This window comes from Myxine glutinosa, chromosome 6 (genome assembly GCF_964187855.1).
Source record: "Myxine glutinosa chromosome 6, kmMyxGlut1.1, whole genome shotgun sequence".
In the NCBI taxonomy this organism is placed as follows: Eukaryota; Metazoa; Chordata; class Myxini; order Myxiniformes; family Myxinidae; genus Myxine; species Myxine glutinosa.
Window position 1 is genome coordinate 18,056,151 of NC_136266.1, and position 17,651 is coordinate 18,073,801.

General features: G+C 45.3%; 1 protein-coding gene across 8 annotated transcripts in view; it reads right to left on the reverse strand.

The window, feature by feature from the left end:
- The window catches only part of RIF1 (replication timing regulatory factor 1), a 251,247-nt gene that overhangs the window by 49,655 nt on the left and 183,941 nt on the right, over window positions 1-17,651 (reverse strand). For 6 of the 8 annotated variants that reach the window (XM_068119704.2, XM_078779645.1, XM_068119702.2 and 3 more), the window contains 4 exons: window positions 15,437-15,511; window positions 15,137-15,205; window positions 3,486-3,610; window positions 1,149-1,299 (listed from right to left, as the gene is read on the reverse strand). In XM_068119704.2, the coding sequence (XP_067975805.2) occupies window positions 1,149-1,299; window positions 3,486-3,610; window positions 15,137-15,205; window positions 15,437-15,511 (420 nt within the window). The remainder of the gene's footprint in view (window positions 1-1,148; window positions 1,300-3,485; window positions 3,611-15,136; window positions 15,206-15,436; window positions 15,512-17,651) is intronic. The other 2 variants (XM_078779646.1, XM_068119703.2) reach the window with 1 other exon arrangement.

Consider the following 17,651-nt stretch of genomic DNA (forward strand, 5'->3'; position numbering starts at 1 on the left):
AGGTTCAGTGATGTTTTGGGGTTGCTGTGCTGCCTCTGGCACTGGGTGCCTTGAATGTGTGCATAGCATCATGAAATCAGGAGATTACCAAGGCATTTTGGAGCGCAATGTTTAACCCAGTGTCTGAAAGCTCGGTTTCCGTCGAAGGTCATGGGTCTTACAGCAGGACAATGACCCCAAACACAGTTCAAAAAGCACCCAGGATTGGATCAAGACAAAACGCTGGACTGATCTGAAGTGGCCAACAATGAGTCCAGGCCTAAATCCCATTGAACACCTGTGGGGAGATCTGAAAACAGCAGTTGGGAGAAGGCATCCTTCAAATCTGGGAGAACTGGAGAAATTTGCACAAGAAGAGTGGGCCAAACTTCCAGTAGAGAGGTGTAGGAAGCTCATTCATGGCTATAGGAAGCGCTTGACTGCAGTTATTTTGTCCAAAGGCTGTGCTACAAAATATCAAGTCCAGGGTGTCATTAATTTTGTCAACACCATTTTTATTTTATTTTCTGATTTAAAAGGACATATTAAGTTCTGAATCAAAAACAAAGGTTTTGTAATATTAACAGTGAAATAAAGAATTGTGGAGACCAAATACTTTTGTCAATTCCAACTTGTTTTTGGAGAAAATTGTGAGTTATTTGAAAAAAGTGCAAGGGTGCCAATATTTTTGGCTACGTCTGTTCACCCGCAATATTGGAAACCAGAAAGAGTATCTCATTATAAAAAATATGAAAATACTTTAAATATTAAAGGTCTGAAGTTCCCAATGGCATTGATAGTTATTCTAAAATTTGAGAAAATGAATAATCTATCTGTTAATGCATATGGATTAATGGATACCAACAAAGTTCAGACATTAAAATTTTCAAATAACTACAAAAAGATGATGAAAAACACATTGACCATCTGTGCTACAGTTCAGAAGAAAATTCAAAATTATGCTTTCATCAACAAATTATCAAGATCAACTACTTCTCAAGTAGTCAATATAACTAAGAAGACATATCGCTGTAAGCGATCTCAACTTCTTTCATACGAAACAAGGATTAAACTAACATTCAAAATACTGCAGTAATCATAAATCAACAGTAATTAATATGCCAAAAGCAGGTTCAAATGTAGCATTCAAGATCTCTGCTTAAACGAACCTGTTGCTGGAAGGATGTGAGCACACCACATAGTGTGTGCAGCTTTGGTGCGCGGATGGGCAATGCCTGGAGCTCGCGGACGCCGAGCACACTGAGGTCTCCGATGGTCAACACATTCTTGGCGTGCAATAACTTGCCTAGACCTCGCAACCTGGAAAAGGCAATAAATACTATAATATGCTGTTGAAATTCAAGTCTCATGGGACAAAATAAGATTGGTGTTAACCTTTTTATTGCAGGACATGCAAATTATAGTTCAATGCTGATATCTTGTGCAATACCAAGTACACTGGGCAAGAATGCATTCTGCGGAAAAAACCCCACAGAACGGAACTCTTTCACGTAGCGACATCAACTGATATGCCTCCGCTGACATTATTACATCATTATAAATACTTGTACCAAATTTGATTTAAATCCCTTCAGCTGTTCTCAAGTATCAGATATTTCCCTGACCACTGGCCTTTGATGCAGAAATCTAATCAGTTCATCTTTTCATCATAATACAAACTTATCCCAAGTTTGGTCAAAATCCCATCACTGGGACACAAGTTAGCTCGGAAACAGAATTTTTACCTAATGGGACCTCTGACCTTTGACCTCTTGATCCCATAGTCTAACTAGAACAGCACTCGGTAGACCGCATACCTCCGCCAAGCTGAACAGTTTATGTTTTGTATCCCACTGATAGGCCTATCAGGCTCTGGATTTGGACCTGAACCAAACCTAATCGGCTTGTTCTCGTCACCTAAACAACTCGTCCATAACTTTTTTAACTATCATGTTATATATCGCTTTTCACCCGATCTCTCAATGGTGAAGAATCGCTTCAAAAATTAAATAATTCTCGAATCCGAATCCATATTCAGATCTTCACCAAAATTGAATCGATTCGTCGTTGTCACACACCCAACCTGTCCACCAAGTTTCGTCAAACTGAGATATCGTGCCATGTATCAGTTCTAGCCCGATCACTCAATGGTGAAGAATCATTTAAAAATCAAATGCGAAGTCCTTCCTTGGCACACCTCAGCTCCTCACCACATACAAGGCTTTCATCCACAGCTCAATGGAATACTGCTCTCCCCTCTGGGCTGGTGCACCTGCCTCACACCTAGCTCGTCTTCACGCTGTTGAAACCAAAGCATTCAGAATCATTGGAATCTCCCGCGATGAAGCTAACTCCAAGGGCCTCTCACTCACTCACCACAGGCAGGTTGGTGGTCTTTTCGTCTTCTACCGACTCCTCTCTGGCCTTGCCCCCCCAGCTCTCTCTGGGCTCTGTCCCGCAAATATTCCTACAGGTCGCACAAGATCTGCCTGCAACCCTCTTATGGTTAAACTGCCAAAATCAAGACTCTGCTCACCTTCACTCCTTCATTCATCTTTTCTCCCGCCTCTGGAACAAACTCCCTCACTCTCTTCAATCCCATTCCACCCTCCAGGTCTTTAAAACAGCTGTTCACCACCATCTCTTATCTTCCCCCATCCAAAACATTGATCTTTTCTATCCCTGCTAATTTCACCCCAATTCCACTTTTTTGAAATACCAACTTCTGTCCTGGAAGTCCTTGGTGTCCTTGTGTTTGATACTTCTGCCACCCCCCCCCCAGCCCCCCCCGTTCCCACGCCTCCTCCCCCCCAAGCCCTCTCCCTCCCACACATCTCCCTGCTCTTAAATGTTGTGTGCCCTCAACTGTTTGTGTGCTTCCCCTTCTCTTGTCTTCCGCTCCCTCTTTTTATATATTTTGTTTGTCTGGTTGATTTGTTTGTGAAGTAAATGTCAGCTCTTTCACGAGCCTTGATTCAGTATCCAAAAAAAAAAAAAAAAAAAATTTTCTCACATCCGAATGCCTATTCAGATCTTCACAAAAATTGAATTGATTGGGTCTCGTCACACACCAAACCCTTCCCCCAAGTTTGGTCCAAATCCATCCACAACTTTTGGAAAAATCTTGTTCATAGACAAACAGACAGGGGTGAAAACACAACCTCCATCCAATCCACCTTGAGTGGCAGAGGTAATCAGTTCATCGTTGAGTCATTATACATACTTGCACCAAGTTTGACTTAGATTCCTTCAGCTGTTCTTAAGTTATTGCGGTCAAGAAAACCTATCATGGACAGATGGGCAAACTGACAACCGGACGGACAACCCAAACACACAATGCCTCCGGCAACTTTGTCGGCAAAGGCGTAAAAAAGATTGTAGACAAAAAGGTTGAGATTAATGAAACAAAAATATATTATCATACTCCATTCTCGACTTCAAATGCCTCCATTGTTCCTCATCCACAAGTAATAAGTAGCAGGGTGATCAATGTAGACACTACTCACCCAGCGGGCGATGCAAGCTGAGGCAGCACGTCCTCAACCGGTGCTTTGCAGCCCACGAGGGGTGGGAAAACGTGGGTGATAGAGGGACTTCCTTCGGCACCCTTTAAAGCTAATAGTTGCTCCTGCTGTGAATGAAAACAAAGGCCGAAGAAACATCACTACCTGATGATTATTATAGTTTTCAAACCGACCTGCAGGATGGAACAACAAAAAAACAAAATAAAATAGAACGGCACTCGGTAGAGAGCACACCTCTGCCAGGCTGAACAGTTTACGTTTTGTATCCCACCGATAGGCCAGATCTGGATTCAAAGCTGAATCAAAATCGCATCGGCTTGCTGTTACTTACCTAACTCATCCACCAAGTTATCATAAGTCGTCCACAACTTTTTGAAATATCATGCTATATATTGTTACGGACCGCGGATTAGATGTTATTTTGACCGAGCGGTGGTGTAACCGCGGCCGAACAGTTATTCCCCGACTAAAACCTGATTCAACCCAAACGTTGGCCGTATCGCGCCACCGCTATTCAATCGGGAAAAGACTAAGACGACAAATGCAAAGAGGAAAAGGAATAAGACGAGAAAAGGGTTGAAAATACTACTAAATTTATTTACTATTTACAGGCTCAAAATAACCAAGGAGAAGGAAAGATAATAAAATAATATACAGAAGCTTTTAGAGACACAGGGAAAATACTAGCTTATCTAACAGGCTTACTTACTACCCAGGACAGAACAAACAAAGACACTGACTCACGCGGGGAATTGCAGAGTGGATTGCTGGAAGGAGGTGTGTGGCTGGAGGGGGGAGGACGGCACGGAGCTGGCTGGAGCTTGATCCCGCACGGGACGTCGGGCTGGACCTCGACGGCCGCTGATGCCACCGAGCCTGTCGTGTGCGCGGAGTCACGGGTCGGAGATGCCTGTCTCAGTAAAAGCGCATCTGCTCTGGCGACCCAGCTCTTTCTTTGGACTCAGTAAAAGCGCAACTCTCTGACGACCCCGCTCTTTCTTTGGACTCAGTAAAAGCGCAACTCTCTGACGACCCAGCTCTTTCTTTGGACTCAGTAAAAGCGCAACTCTCTGACGACCCAGCTCTTGTCTCCTCCCTCCTTGTCTCAACTCTGGACTTATCTCTCGTCTCCTCCCTTGGACTCAACTCCTTGGGGAACGCCCCGCCGGCGGGTTATATAGGCCCCGCCCCTCAACCTTTGCGAACCTCCCCGATCGCTCTTCCTCCGCCCTCTCTAGCCAAACCCCTTGTTCATGGTTGGTCGAGTGGGGCTGGCTCACTCCTCCCCTCTATGACGAGGTGGAGACACGCCTTTCTTCTCCGACCCTGCCTCGTGGTCAATGGCGGCATTTGGAGGGGATGTAATTGCCAATCGACGAAAGGGGGAATGGAGGTTTTTGGGAATGGGAATGAAGGGAATCTATCTCTTTTTCACTCGGTGCAATGGAGTATTATTCTAATGGAAGACAAGGCCTTACTCTAAAACACATAATAAGATATAAGCTACTGAACAAGGGTTTTATCGGGTCCTGTAATGTGGTGTTTATGGAATTAACTACCGAGACGCCCTTTTTATCTTTACACAACTCCGGAGGCAGGAGGGGCCATATCCAAACAATGTTCATCACCATTTCCAATACAATACAATTTTAAAAATGCCATCCTCATATCCACAACAATATATATCGTTTTTATATATAGCCTGGTATATATACAGACTTGGCATTTAATATGGAATATTTTTTTTGTGGGGGTGAACTTACTTTTCAAGATGTCTTAGAACCAAAAGTTCATTGGAATTATGTTGAAATTATTCTAGATATTGTTAATGTGACCTTTAAAAGAAACAAACACCACATTTGACATTTCGAAGCAAATAAATTGATCCTTGAAAGTGATGGAAACTGATATTGAACTCAATTCACGGACAGTACTGTGTTAAACTTCTGTACGTTTTCCAGAAGTATTTCTTTATTTTGCACATTAGCCAAAATTTTTTTTAACAAAAACAAAAGTTAAATTACAACTGGGATTACGGACAGTAAAATTACAGTTCAGTACGTCGTGTAACCCCCACGAGCATTCAGGACAGCACATACACGTTGAGGCATGCTGTTCACGAGATTTGCCAAGGTTTGGACAGGAATCGCTTGCCATGCAGTGACAATAGCCTGCTGCAATTCACGCACAGAGGTACGCTGCTGGTCCAAGTTGTTGATTTGACGCGTTAATTCTGCCCACAAGTTCTCTATTGGATTCATATCCAGGGACATGGCAGGCCACTCCATATGCTCTACACCACGGTCAGCAAGAAAGTGTTGGATCATGCGAGCACGATGAGGCCATGCATTTTTATTTTATTTTATGTGTACAGAGTCGAGGCTCGTGAAAGAGCTAGCATTTATCAAACAAACAAATCAAACAAACAAGCAAACAAAGTATATAAAAAGGGGAGCGGTCGACAAGATGGGGAGAGAAGGGGAGGAAGCACACCAACACAACATTTGAGAGAAGGGACATCGGGAGATGTTTTTGGAGGGAGAGGGCCTGGGGGGAGGCAGGATAGGTATAAAACGCAAGGACACCAAGGACTTCCAGGAAAGAAGTCAAAAGTCACCTCAAAAAAGTGGATTTGGGGTGAAATTAGCAGGGGTAGAAAAGATCAAGATTTTGGATTGGGGAAGATAAGAGATGGTGGTGAACAGCCGTTTTAAAGACCTGGAGGGAGGAGTGGGATTGAAGAGAGTGAGGGAGTTTGTTCCAGAGGCGGGAGAAAAGAGGAATGAAGGAGTGAAGGTGAGCAGAGAGTCTTGATTTTGGCAGTTTAACCATAAGAGGGTTGCAGGCAGGTCTTGTGCGACCTGCAGGAATATTTTGGGGACAGAGCCCAGAGAGAGCTGGGGGAGCAAGGCCGGAGAGGAGTAGATAGAAGACGGAAAGACCACCAACCTGCCTGCGGTGATTAAGTGAAAGGCCCTCGGAGATAGCGTCATCGCGGGAGATTCCAATGATTCTGAACGCTTTGGTTACAACAGCCTGAAAACGAGCTAGGTGTGAGGCAGGAGCACCAGCCCAGAGGGGAAAGCAGTACTCCATTGAGCTGCGGATGAAAGCCTTGTATGTGGTGAGGAGCTCAGGTGTGCCAAGGAAGGACTTCGCATGACGGAGGATGCCCAGTCGGCGACTGGCTTTGGAGTCCAGCTTGGAAATGTGGTTTTGCCCAGGAAAGATCATGGCAGATAGTGAGACCCAAAAGCTTGAGTGACAGAACTTCTTGGAGAGGATTATTCAGAAAGTAGATGGGAGGGTTGTCCAGTTGGTCTTTTCGGAGAGACATCGTAAGAGTGTGAGATTTGTCAGGATTGAAAGACATGTTCCACTTGTTTGCCCAGTCTGTGATTTTGTCCAGGTCTGCAGAGAGTGAGGAGGCTGCAGACTGCCGATCTGAGGGATGAGGAATGGAGCGGCAGAGAGTGGAGTCATCAGCAAAGAGATAGAGACGATTTTCAAGAGAGTCAGAGAGTTCATTGATGAAGACCAGAAAAAGCACAGGGCCCAGAACACTGCCTTGGGGAACTCCAGCCTGAACAGGAAGAGGAGATGAGAGAAACCCATTCAGGGCCACACGTTGACTACGACTAGAGAGGAAGTCCGCCAGCCATGCGTGGAGATTTCCATGGATACCAAAGGAGGAGAGTTTGGTGAGCAGAGCGGGGTGCCAGACCGTATTGAAGGCACGTGATATGTCGAGGGAGACAGCTCTAATTTCCTGTTTGGCATTGAGGACCTCCATCCATTGTTGAGACAGCAGAAGCAGCATGTCCAGAGTAGAGTGACCTGGTCTGAAACCAAATTGATGATCAGAGATCAAGCCATTGGAGAAGAGGAAAGATTTCATATCCGAAGCAATGATGGAGTCCATGACTTTGCTGACAATTGGGAGAAGGCTGATTGGTCTGTAGTTGCTAGGATCTGTTTTTGCACCTTTTTTGTGCAAAGCGGTGATGTTGGCTGATTTCCAAGCAGATGGCAGTTGACCTTGAGCAAAAGAGAGGGTGAAGAGAACAGAGAGAGGGAGTGAAAGAGCGGAAGGACAGGATTTTAGGACCCGTGGGCCGATGCCGTCAGGTCCAGTTGCAGAATCAGAGTCGAGGGTTGACAGAAACTTTTCCACCTTGTCAGGAGGAAAGGACACGGAGTCCAGGAGCAGCTGGGTACGACTGGGTATGGTGGGTACAGAGAGGGATGGGTTTGGGACACAAGATTTAGAGGCAAACACAGAGTTGAGGCATTCAGCTTTTTTACGTGCGGAGACAGCTGTGTAGCCGTTTGAGGTAAGGGAGGAGATGGAGGGGGAACAAACACCAGAAACAGATTTGACCAGACGCCACCAGGATTTGGAAGAGGGAGACAGATAAGAGAGTACGGTCTTGAGAACGGAGAGATATTGTTTCCTGGCTCTCCTGAGGGTGGACACACACTTGTTTCGGGCTTTGTGAAAGGAAATGAGATTTCCTTCCTTTGGATATGCTTTCCAGGAGACGAAGGCAAGTTGTTTCTGGGCAACAGCCTCACCACAAGATTCCGTGTACCATGGGCGGGAGGAAGGGTATAACAACTGAAGACGAGATGGGATAAATCTGTGCATGAGAGAGAGCAAATTACTTTGGAAGAATTCCCAGGATGAGTTGATGTCAGAGGTGGTAGAGATGGGAGACCAGTCCAGATGATTGATGGCTGCTTGAAGACCGTGCCAGTTGGCCTGAGTGAAATGCCAGACTCGTCGACGCTGAGCAGGCTCCCTGAGAATGGTCAGAGAGATGTCCACTTTAACAAGGACATGATCAGATGATCCGATTGGAGCAGAAGAAGAGCAGCAGACATTTTCAGGGAAGTTAGTCATAACCAAATCCAGAAGAGAAGATGCTCCGTTGACTGAGATCCGGGTCGGGAAATTGACAGATTGTGTCAGTCCCAGTGAGTCGCAGAAGTCCTTTGCTGAGGAGCCATGGCTGGTGAGAGAGGTACCCACACCCAGCCAACTGGCATGGTGACAATTGAAATCACCACATATGAGGAAGAGAGAGTTGGGATGAGTAGATAGAAGTTGGTCCATATTATCAGACAGCAAAATGTGGATGGAGTCATCACTGTTTGGTGGACGGTACAACACACATATGAACAAGAGGTGGGAGCGAAGGGGAAGCCGTAGCCAGAGGTTTTCCAGGGGGTGAGGTGGAGAGAGTGCAGTGCAGGGCGAGTGAGGAAGAGTTTTTGATAAATATAGCAACCCCACCTCCAGGACGAGGCTCAGGTCTATCATACCGGAGGAGGGAGTAACCCAGGAGAGATACTAAGGAATCAGAGACATCATGAAGGAGGAAAGTTTCTGTTAAGCAGATCACGTCTGGTTTGACAGAAGCAACCTGTATGGAGAGATCAGTTAAGTTTGAACGAAGGCCCCGGATGTTTGAGGTCCATACCGTTAATGAAGAGGAAGGGGGAGCATCGGATACAGAACAGGGGGGAGGAGGGGTAGGGTAAGATGTGGAAGAGGTGGAAGAGGTAGGGAGAGCTGTTGAAGGTGTGTCAGAGATTTCAGAATAGCTCGGAGAAAGGGAAGCATGGGGCAGACAAAAGGTTTGATGGTGATTGGGTGAGGCACAATGAGGTGTTATTTGAGGAGGGGGAAGAGCGAGGCAGAAGGTTGGGGGAGATGGAGGTGAGAGTTGGAAGGGGGAAGAAGCGGGGAGGACGCTTTGAGGAGGGGGAGTGAGAGGGGGGAAATTGAGAAGAAATGAGAGTGGGGAGATTTGAAGGGGAGGGGCGAGGGGGGAGTTTGGGAGGGAAGGGACAAGGGGAGGGATTTGAAAGGGATGGGATATGGGGGAGATTTGGAGGGGAAGGGTGAGGGAGGAGTCTAGGAGGGGAGGGGTGAGGGGGAGTCTTGGAGGGGAGGGGTGAGGGGGTCGTTTAGGAGGGAGGGGGCAAGGGGGGAGATTTGAAAGGGTTGGGTGATGGGGAGGATTAGGAGGGGAGGGGAAAGGGGGAAGATTTGGACGGGAGGGGTTATGGGGAATATTTGGAGGGGAGGGGTGAGATTGGATTTTAGAAAGTGTGCGATTAATGGGAAACTAACATTTATTGCAAAATGAGTTTCTTGTGACCTTCGAGTTAAAAATACGTTTAAGGACGCTGGATGGAGGACTGAGTGGAGGAGAGTTTAGGGAATGTCGAAAAAAGGTACTATAGGAGATGCAATTTTTTTTGGGGATGAATAGATTTGGTGAGCAAGTCGAAGGCAGCCTTTTAAAGAAGAAGAAGAAAAAGGTGTTGTAATATATGACGGAATACAGAACTTGAGGGGAAAGTGTAAGCATTGAAGGTTAATAACAGTGAAAACTATCTGGGGAAATGGGGGAGAAACACATGGTCGAAGAACGAACGAACGGTCGAAGAACGAACGAATTGTCATCTTGGAAGACAAAGTTTCCTCGAAAGGCTACACGAGCAAATGGAAGCAATGTTTCTTCCAGAATGGCCCTGTACTTGAACTGGTTCAGGTTTCCATTCAGAACAACCAGGTCCGTTTTGCCCCCTGCATGAAAAGCAGCTCAAATGGTCACCCCACCACCTCCAGCTTGGACTCTTGGCACTATACAATCTTCGTTGTCGGCTTCATGCACTTGTCTGCGCACTCGGACATGGCCATCTTGACGATAGACCAGAAATCAAGACTCGTCACTGAAGATCACGTGATTCCAGTGTCCTGGCTGCCATTGACGGTGCTCTCTGGCCCACTGCAATCGGCGCTGGCGGTGTTGTCTTGTCAGGCGTGGCTTTCCCAGGGGTCGCCTGGCACGATAGCTTGCTTGAACCAGTCGTTGGTTGACTAGCCTTCTGGATGCAGGCACATTTGTCAGTTGCTGCCACTCAGCCCTAAGCCGATTAGCTGACTTGGTACGGCCATTGCAGACTAACTGGTGCAGCTGGCGATCATCCCTCCATGTGGTTCTGCGGGGTCGTCCTGGCCTCGATATTGGAGGAGGGACACCCCTCTGAGCATTTCGTTTCGGGATCTTTGACACCTGACCTTGAGTGATGCCATGCTGATGAGCAATTGCACACTGTTTCATGCCGGAATTTCGTAAAGCCACCACTCCATGACAAAAAGCATTGTCGAGTTGACGGACCATCTCCAGAGGAAGCGGCAATAACTTTTGTAGACGTGCAGCAGTTGTTTTCCACTAATACAGAACGCAACAACCCTTATATACCCGATTGTGAAGCCAATCGTCAAATGTACCTGTCCGTACATTTTGTCACGCCACCTGTGATATAATCCTGTTATTGACTTATTGCTGCGACAGACAATCAGTGACATGGTTCTTTGAACAAAGAAATCACGGAAGCGTGAAAGAAACTCACCAGATTGATATTCTGAGTTCAGAAAGGAAACCCAAGTCAAGAAAAAATATATATTCCATATTAAATGCCAAGTCTGTATATAGTATGTATATATATATAGTATGTATATATGTATGGTATGTATATATATATAGCCTGGTGTTGGGCTAGCGGCTATGGTGCCAGCTTAGGATCCTAGGATCCTGGGTTCGAATCCCGGTCGATCGCTGAATTAACGCCAGGGGGGTTGACTCAGCCTGTCATCCTTCCGAGGTCGGCTAATTGAGTGCCAGTTCACTGGTAATTCCCTGTTTGTCGTAAAAGGCGACAAAAAGGGTTGGCGGCAGAAAGGGCATCCGGCCGGAAAACATTGCTTCAAAAAGGGGACCAACAAAAACAACAACAACCACGGTGCCCGAAAAAGCCAACCCCCGCGAAATGGTCTCTAAAGGTGGGGGGGGGGGGGGGGGGGGGAGGGGGGGGGTTGTTTTTTTTTTTGTTTTTTTAAAATATATATATCGTTTTTGGCACCGTCCCTCAATGGTGAAGAAGCACTTAAATTTTTTTTTTAATTCTAGATCCGGATCCAAATTCTGATCTTCACCAAAATCGAATCGATTCGTCCTTGTCACACACCTAACCTGTCCACGAAGCTTCGTCCAAATCCGTCCACAACTTTTAGAGATATCGTGCTATATATCATTTTATGCAATAATCCCTGGTGTTGGGCTAGCGGCTAGGGTGCCGGCTTAGGATCCTGGGATCCTGGGTTTGAATCTCGGTCGATCGCCGAATTAACGCCAGGGGGGTTGACTCAGCCTGTCATCCTTCCGAGGTCGGCTAATTGAGTACCAGTTCACTGGTAATTCCCTGTTTGTCGTTGAAGGCGGCAAAAAGGGTTGGCGTCAGGAAGGGCATCCGGCCGTAAAACATTGCTTCAAAAAGGGGACCAAAAAACAACAACTACCACGGTCCCCGAAAAGGCCAACCCCCGCTTTGCGGGGAAAAATGGCCTCTAAACGGTGGTTTTTTTTTTAATATCATTTTATGCAATCTCTCAATGGTGAAGAATCACTTCAAAAAATTATCGGACCCAGATCCGGATCTTCACCAAAATCTAAGCATTTCGTCCTTGTCACATACCCAACCTCTCCACCAAATTTCATCCAAATCCGTCCACAACTTTTTGAGATATCTTGTTCACAGACAGACAGACAGACAGACAGACAGACAGACAAACAGTGGTGAAAACACAACCTACATCCACCTTCTGTGGGAGAGGTAATAAATACAATCAGCAAAATCATTCAGCATAACTAGAACAACACTCAGTAGAGAGCATACCTCCGCCAGGTGAACAGCTTACGTTTTATATCCCAGAGTAGACCATAAAACCACAATACAGAATCACATTTAATCGAAATCATCTGTCCACAACTTTTTGAGATATCCTACCGTTTTTGGCCCTTTCCCCAATGGTGAAGAATCACTTTAAAAATTCTAGTGGCCGGATCCGAATCCGGATCTTCACCAAAATCTGATCATTTCGTCCTTGTCACACATGCTACATCTCTGCCAAATTTCGTCCGAATCCATCCACAATTTTGAGATATTTTGTTTACAAACGGACAGACAAACAGACATTCATATTCATTCAGACAAACAGACGGGTGAAAACGTAACCTCCAACCACCTTTGCTTTGGTGGTGGAGGAAAAAAAATCTAACAACACATCAACATGCACTTCCCACGAGTAAATTAAAAAGAGCAATCAGAGACTGCTGACTTGCCAGAACATGTTTTATGTGGTGTATTTTATGTGTCAAATAAATTGAAGGATGCACCAAATCAAAGGTCAGTGATTGCAAATGAAAGATCCAAATGGTCCATTTTTAAAGGCGTAAAAGTAAAAGATCTGAAAAGTTATAAAGGTAAAATGGTCTGAAGGTTTAAATATCTAAAGGTTTAAATATCTAAAGGTTTAAATATCTAAAGGTTTAAATATCTAAAGGTTTAAAGATCGAAAGGTTTAAATATCTAAAGGTTTAAAGATCTAAAGGTTTAAAGATCTAAAGGTTTAAAGATCTAAAGGTTTAAAGATCTAAAGATTTAAAGATCTAAAGGTTTAAAGATCTAAAGGTTTAAATATCTAAAGGTTTAAAGATCTAAAGGTTTAAAGATCTAAAGGTTTAAAGATCTAAAGGTTTAAAGATCTAAAGGTTTAAAGATCTAAAGGTTTAAAGATCTAAAGGTTTAAAGATCTAAATGTTTAAAGATCCAAAGGTTTAAAGATCCAAAGGTTTAAAGATCCAAAGGTTTAAAGACCTAAAGGCCGAAAGAACTAAAGGTCGAAAGGCGCAAAGGTCGAAAGGCGCAAAGGTCGAAAGGCGCAAAGGTCGAAAGGCGCAAAGGTCGAAAGGCGCAAAGGTCGAAAGGCGCAAAGGTCGAAAGGCGCAAAGGTCGAAAGGCGCAAAGGTCGAAAGGCGCAAAGGTCGACAGGCACAAAGGTCGACAGGCGCAAAGGTCGACAGGCGCAAAGGTCGACAGGCGCAAAGGTCGACAGGCGCAAAGGTCGACAGGCGCAAAGGTCGACAGGCGCAAAGGTCGACAGGCGCAAAGGTCGAAAGGCGCAAAGGTCGAAAGGCGCAAAGGTCGAAAGGCGCAAAGGTCGAAAGGCGCAAAGGTCGAAAGGCGCAAAGGTCGAAAGGCGCAAAGGTCGAAAGGCGCAAAGGTCGAAAGGCGCAAAGGTCGAAAGGCGCAAAGGCCGAAAGACGCGAAGGTCGAAAGGCACGAAGGTCGAAAGGAGAAAAGGTCGAAAGGAGAAAAGGTCGAAAGGAGAAAAGGTCGAAAGGAGAAAAGGTCGAAAGGAGCAAAGGTCGAAAGGAGCAAAGGTCGAAAGGAGCAAAGGTCGAAAGGAGCAAAGGTCAAAAGGAGCAAAGGTCAAAAGGAGCAAAGGTCGAAAGGAGCAAAGGTCGAAAGGAGCAAAGGTCAAAAGGAGCAAAGGTCGAAAGGAGCAAAGGTCGAAAGGAGCAAAGGTCGAAAGGAGCAAAAGGGGGTAAAGGTGTAACGGTCGAAAGGGGTAAAGGTGTAACGGTCGAAAGGGGTGAAGGTGTAAAGGTCGAAAGGGGTGAAGGTGTAAAGGTCGAAAGGGGCAAAGGTCGAAAGGGGTAACGGTCGAAAGGGGTAATGGTCGAAAGGGGTAAAGGTCGAAAGGGGTAAAGGTCGAAAGGGGTAAAGGTCGAAAGGGGTAAAGGTCGAAAGGGGTAAAGGTCGAAAGGGGTAAAGGTCGAAAGGGGTAAAGGTCGAAAGGGGTAAAGGTTGAAAGGTGTAAAGGTCGAAAGGTGTAAAGGTCGAAAGGTGTAAAGGTCTAAAAAGTTGGAATGGTAAAGCATCTAAAGAACAAAGGGATCTAGAGGGTGTTAGAAGGTCTGAAAGGTGTGAAGGTCTCAAGGGTAGAAGAATATATGTGGCCTTAAGGTTTCTAAAGGATCTAATGGGGTATGTATGGTCTTAGGGTTGTAAAGGGTCTACAAGGACCTAAAGGGTCGTAGGGGTATCGCGGTTCGAAAGGATGTAAAGGGGTCTGCAGTATCTTGAGTGTCTCAGGGTATTGAAGGGTCTTAAGGGGTCTAATTGTATGTGGGGTCTAAATGTATGTTCATTATGTGCGGATATAGGTCAAAGCTCATTATGTGCGGATAAACAGACAAACGGACCCAAATGCAATACCCTCTCCTCTGGGGAGGATAATGATCTTACATCTACACTCACATAAATTTACATAATAATCTTTAGATAATAATCTTACATCAACACTACACTCACAACATTTTTGATCTTTATCCCTGGTGTTGGGCTAGCGGCTAGGGTGGCAGCTTAGGATCCTAGGATCCTGGGTTTGAATCCCGGTCGATCGCTGAATTAACGCCAGGGGGGTTGACTCAGCCTGTCATCCTTCCGAGGTCGGCTAATTGAGTACCAGTTCACTGGTAATTCCCTGTTTGTCGTAAAAGGCAACAAAAAGGGTTGGCGGCAGGAAGGGCATCCGGCCGTAAAACATTGCTTCAAAAAGGGGACCGAAAAACAACAACAACAACCACGAAAAAGGCCAACCCCCGCTTGTGGGGAAAAATGGCCTCCAAAGGTGTTTTTTTTTTTTTGTTTTTTTTTTTTACACTCACATAAATCTCTGCACAAACAAAACAACACTCTCCAGGTAAACTCACTAGCTTTTTACGGGATGTCCCAGGTGAGCGGGAAAGCGGCGAACGGCCCGATCTGCTCAACTTTCCACTCTGTGATGACAAATCAAATGATATGAGAATAAACAGATGATAAGCCCAAAAATAAACCCTTCTTAAACATTGGATGAAACACTACCCACTGCATTCAGTTGATGGATAAATAGCATAAAGATCATCAACCACATCACTTAAATTTAACAGAATTTTTAAATGAATCCAAATGTGTTCATTTTTGTTCTATTCCTCAATGCAAACAAGGCATTTAAAGCCAGTTGAGCTCACCATGGGACTCCTGCGATTCGCACAATCTGCAATCTCTTCATGCTGGATAGGATCCGCAAAAGATACACGGCGCATCTGACACACAGGAAGTCAAGGAAGTAGATGCACCAAAATGTCCACGCAAAGAAAATAATAATAATAATAATGCATCGTATTTTTCTTCCTTAAAAAACAGTCGGACCCCACTATTCAAATGGTGGTGCATTGTTTCAATGGAAAAAGGGGGGAATAGTTCCCGAATCGCGAAGATCCGCGAATAGAGAGGAACAAACTGCAAATGGCGAGGCAAAATCTGCAAATGGTGAGGCAAATCCTGAGAATGTAGATTATAATCCGCAAAAGTAGATGAAAGTCCCGGGAATGGTGGGACAAAACCCGCGAATGTCAGCAATAATCAGCGAAGATCGATGAAAAGCCCGTCAATGTATGCCACGACTGTTTCAAAGGGGGAAATTCTAAAAGTTTAAAATGTTTTGGACCGCAAGTGCACATGATTACAGTTTCATTTTTTTTAAAGCTTCCAAAAAATATATATGACAACACCAGGTACCATTTCCAATTTATTGAAGGGATTTGCTTACAGTTTTATAAAAGGTGCTTAACCAGCCAACTATACCGCACTGTGAAAAAAAATATAAAAAACACTATCATGTACCATTTATGGTGAAAATGATGATTGGAAAGCTCTTGGTGAACGTCATCTCGGGATATGTTCCGCAGGTTGATCGGAGCGATGAAGAGAAGGACAAGTTCTGGTGTGCGATAGAGAAGCTGATGGAAAACATGAAAGATGAGGAAGTTGTTGTGGTAGGAGGAGACCTAAATGGACATGTGGGAAGGAGTATGGATGGTTTTGAGTGAGCTCATGGGGGTTACGGATATGGTGTGAGAAATGGAGAAGGTGAAAGGATTTTGGAGTTTGCTGATGGAGCTGATTTGTTGATTTGTAATACTCAGTTCCAGAAAGGGGATAATAAGCTTGTTACATACACGTCAGGTGGGTTGACGACAACCGTCGACTACCTGATGGTGCGTAGGCGAGATAGGGGGCACTTCCAGGACACAAAGGTGATGCCGGGGGAGGAGGCTGTTTCACAGCACCACTTGGTTGTCTGCGACATAAGGGTGAAAGGTGCGAGGAGAGCTCAGCGGGTGAAGTACCAACCGAGAATTAAGGTGTGGAGGTTGAAAGAGGTGACAATAAGGGAGGCATTAAAAGAGAGGCTGAGTAGGGTAGAGGATGATGTGGTTGAGCTTGAACGTGGTTGGATGTCAATGAAAGATAGTCTGTTGGGAGCCGTTGGTGAGGTATATGGATGGACAAAAGGACCACCGAGGCACTCGGAAACATGGTGGTGGGATGACGAAGTTGGAAAGAGGATTGACGAGAAGAGGAATAAGTTCAAGGAGTGGCAGAAGGCGAAGGATACAGGAGCAGAAAAAGCAGAGCATGAAAGTTATAAGGCAGCCAATAAGGCTGCAAAGAAAGAGGTAGCAAAGGCGCAGGAGGCATGTAAGAAAATGTTCGGAGAACGCTTGGATTCGGAAGAGGGTCAGAGAGCGGTATTCAGGATTGCAAAGCAGATAGCGAAAGAGGTGTGATGTGATGGGGGTGAGTTGCTTGAAGGATGAAGTGGGACAAATCGTTGTGGACCCAGATGGAATTAAAGGAAGATGGAAAAGATATATGGAAATGCTGTTGAATACAGAGAATGAATGGGATGGCAACATAGAGAGTAACCCAGTTTTAGGACCGGCAGAGAAGATAACTGAGAAGGAAGTTGAGGAAGCGATAAAAGCAATGAAGAGTACAAAAGCGGGAGGGCCGACGGGAGTTGTGGGAGATATGTTGAAGGCAGCAGGAAGTTGGGGTGTGAAGAGAATGACAGAGATCTGTAATCTGGTGGTGAAAGAAGGCCACATTCCAGTGGATTGGGAACTGAGTACCCTCGTCCCTCTATACAAGGGGAAAGGTGACCCTCTGGAGTGTGGCTCGCACCGAGCGATAAAGTTATTGGAGCATGGAATGAAGGTATTGGAAAGGGCGTTGGAGAGGAGGATAAGGAAGAAGGTGAAGATCGACTAAATGCAGTTTGGATTTATGCCAGGAAGAGGAACGACAGACACGCTCTTTATTGTGAGGCAGTTGCAGGAGAAGTACATGGAGAAGAGGAAGAAGTTGTTTCTTGGGTTTGTTGATCTGGAGAAAGCATTC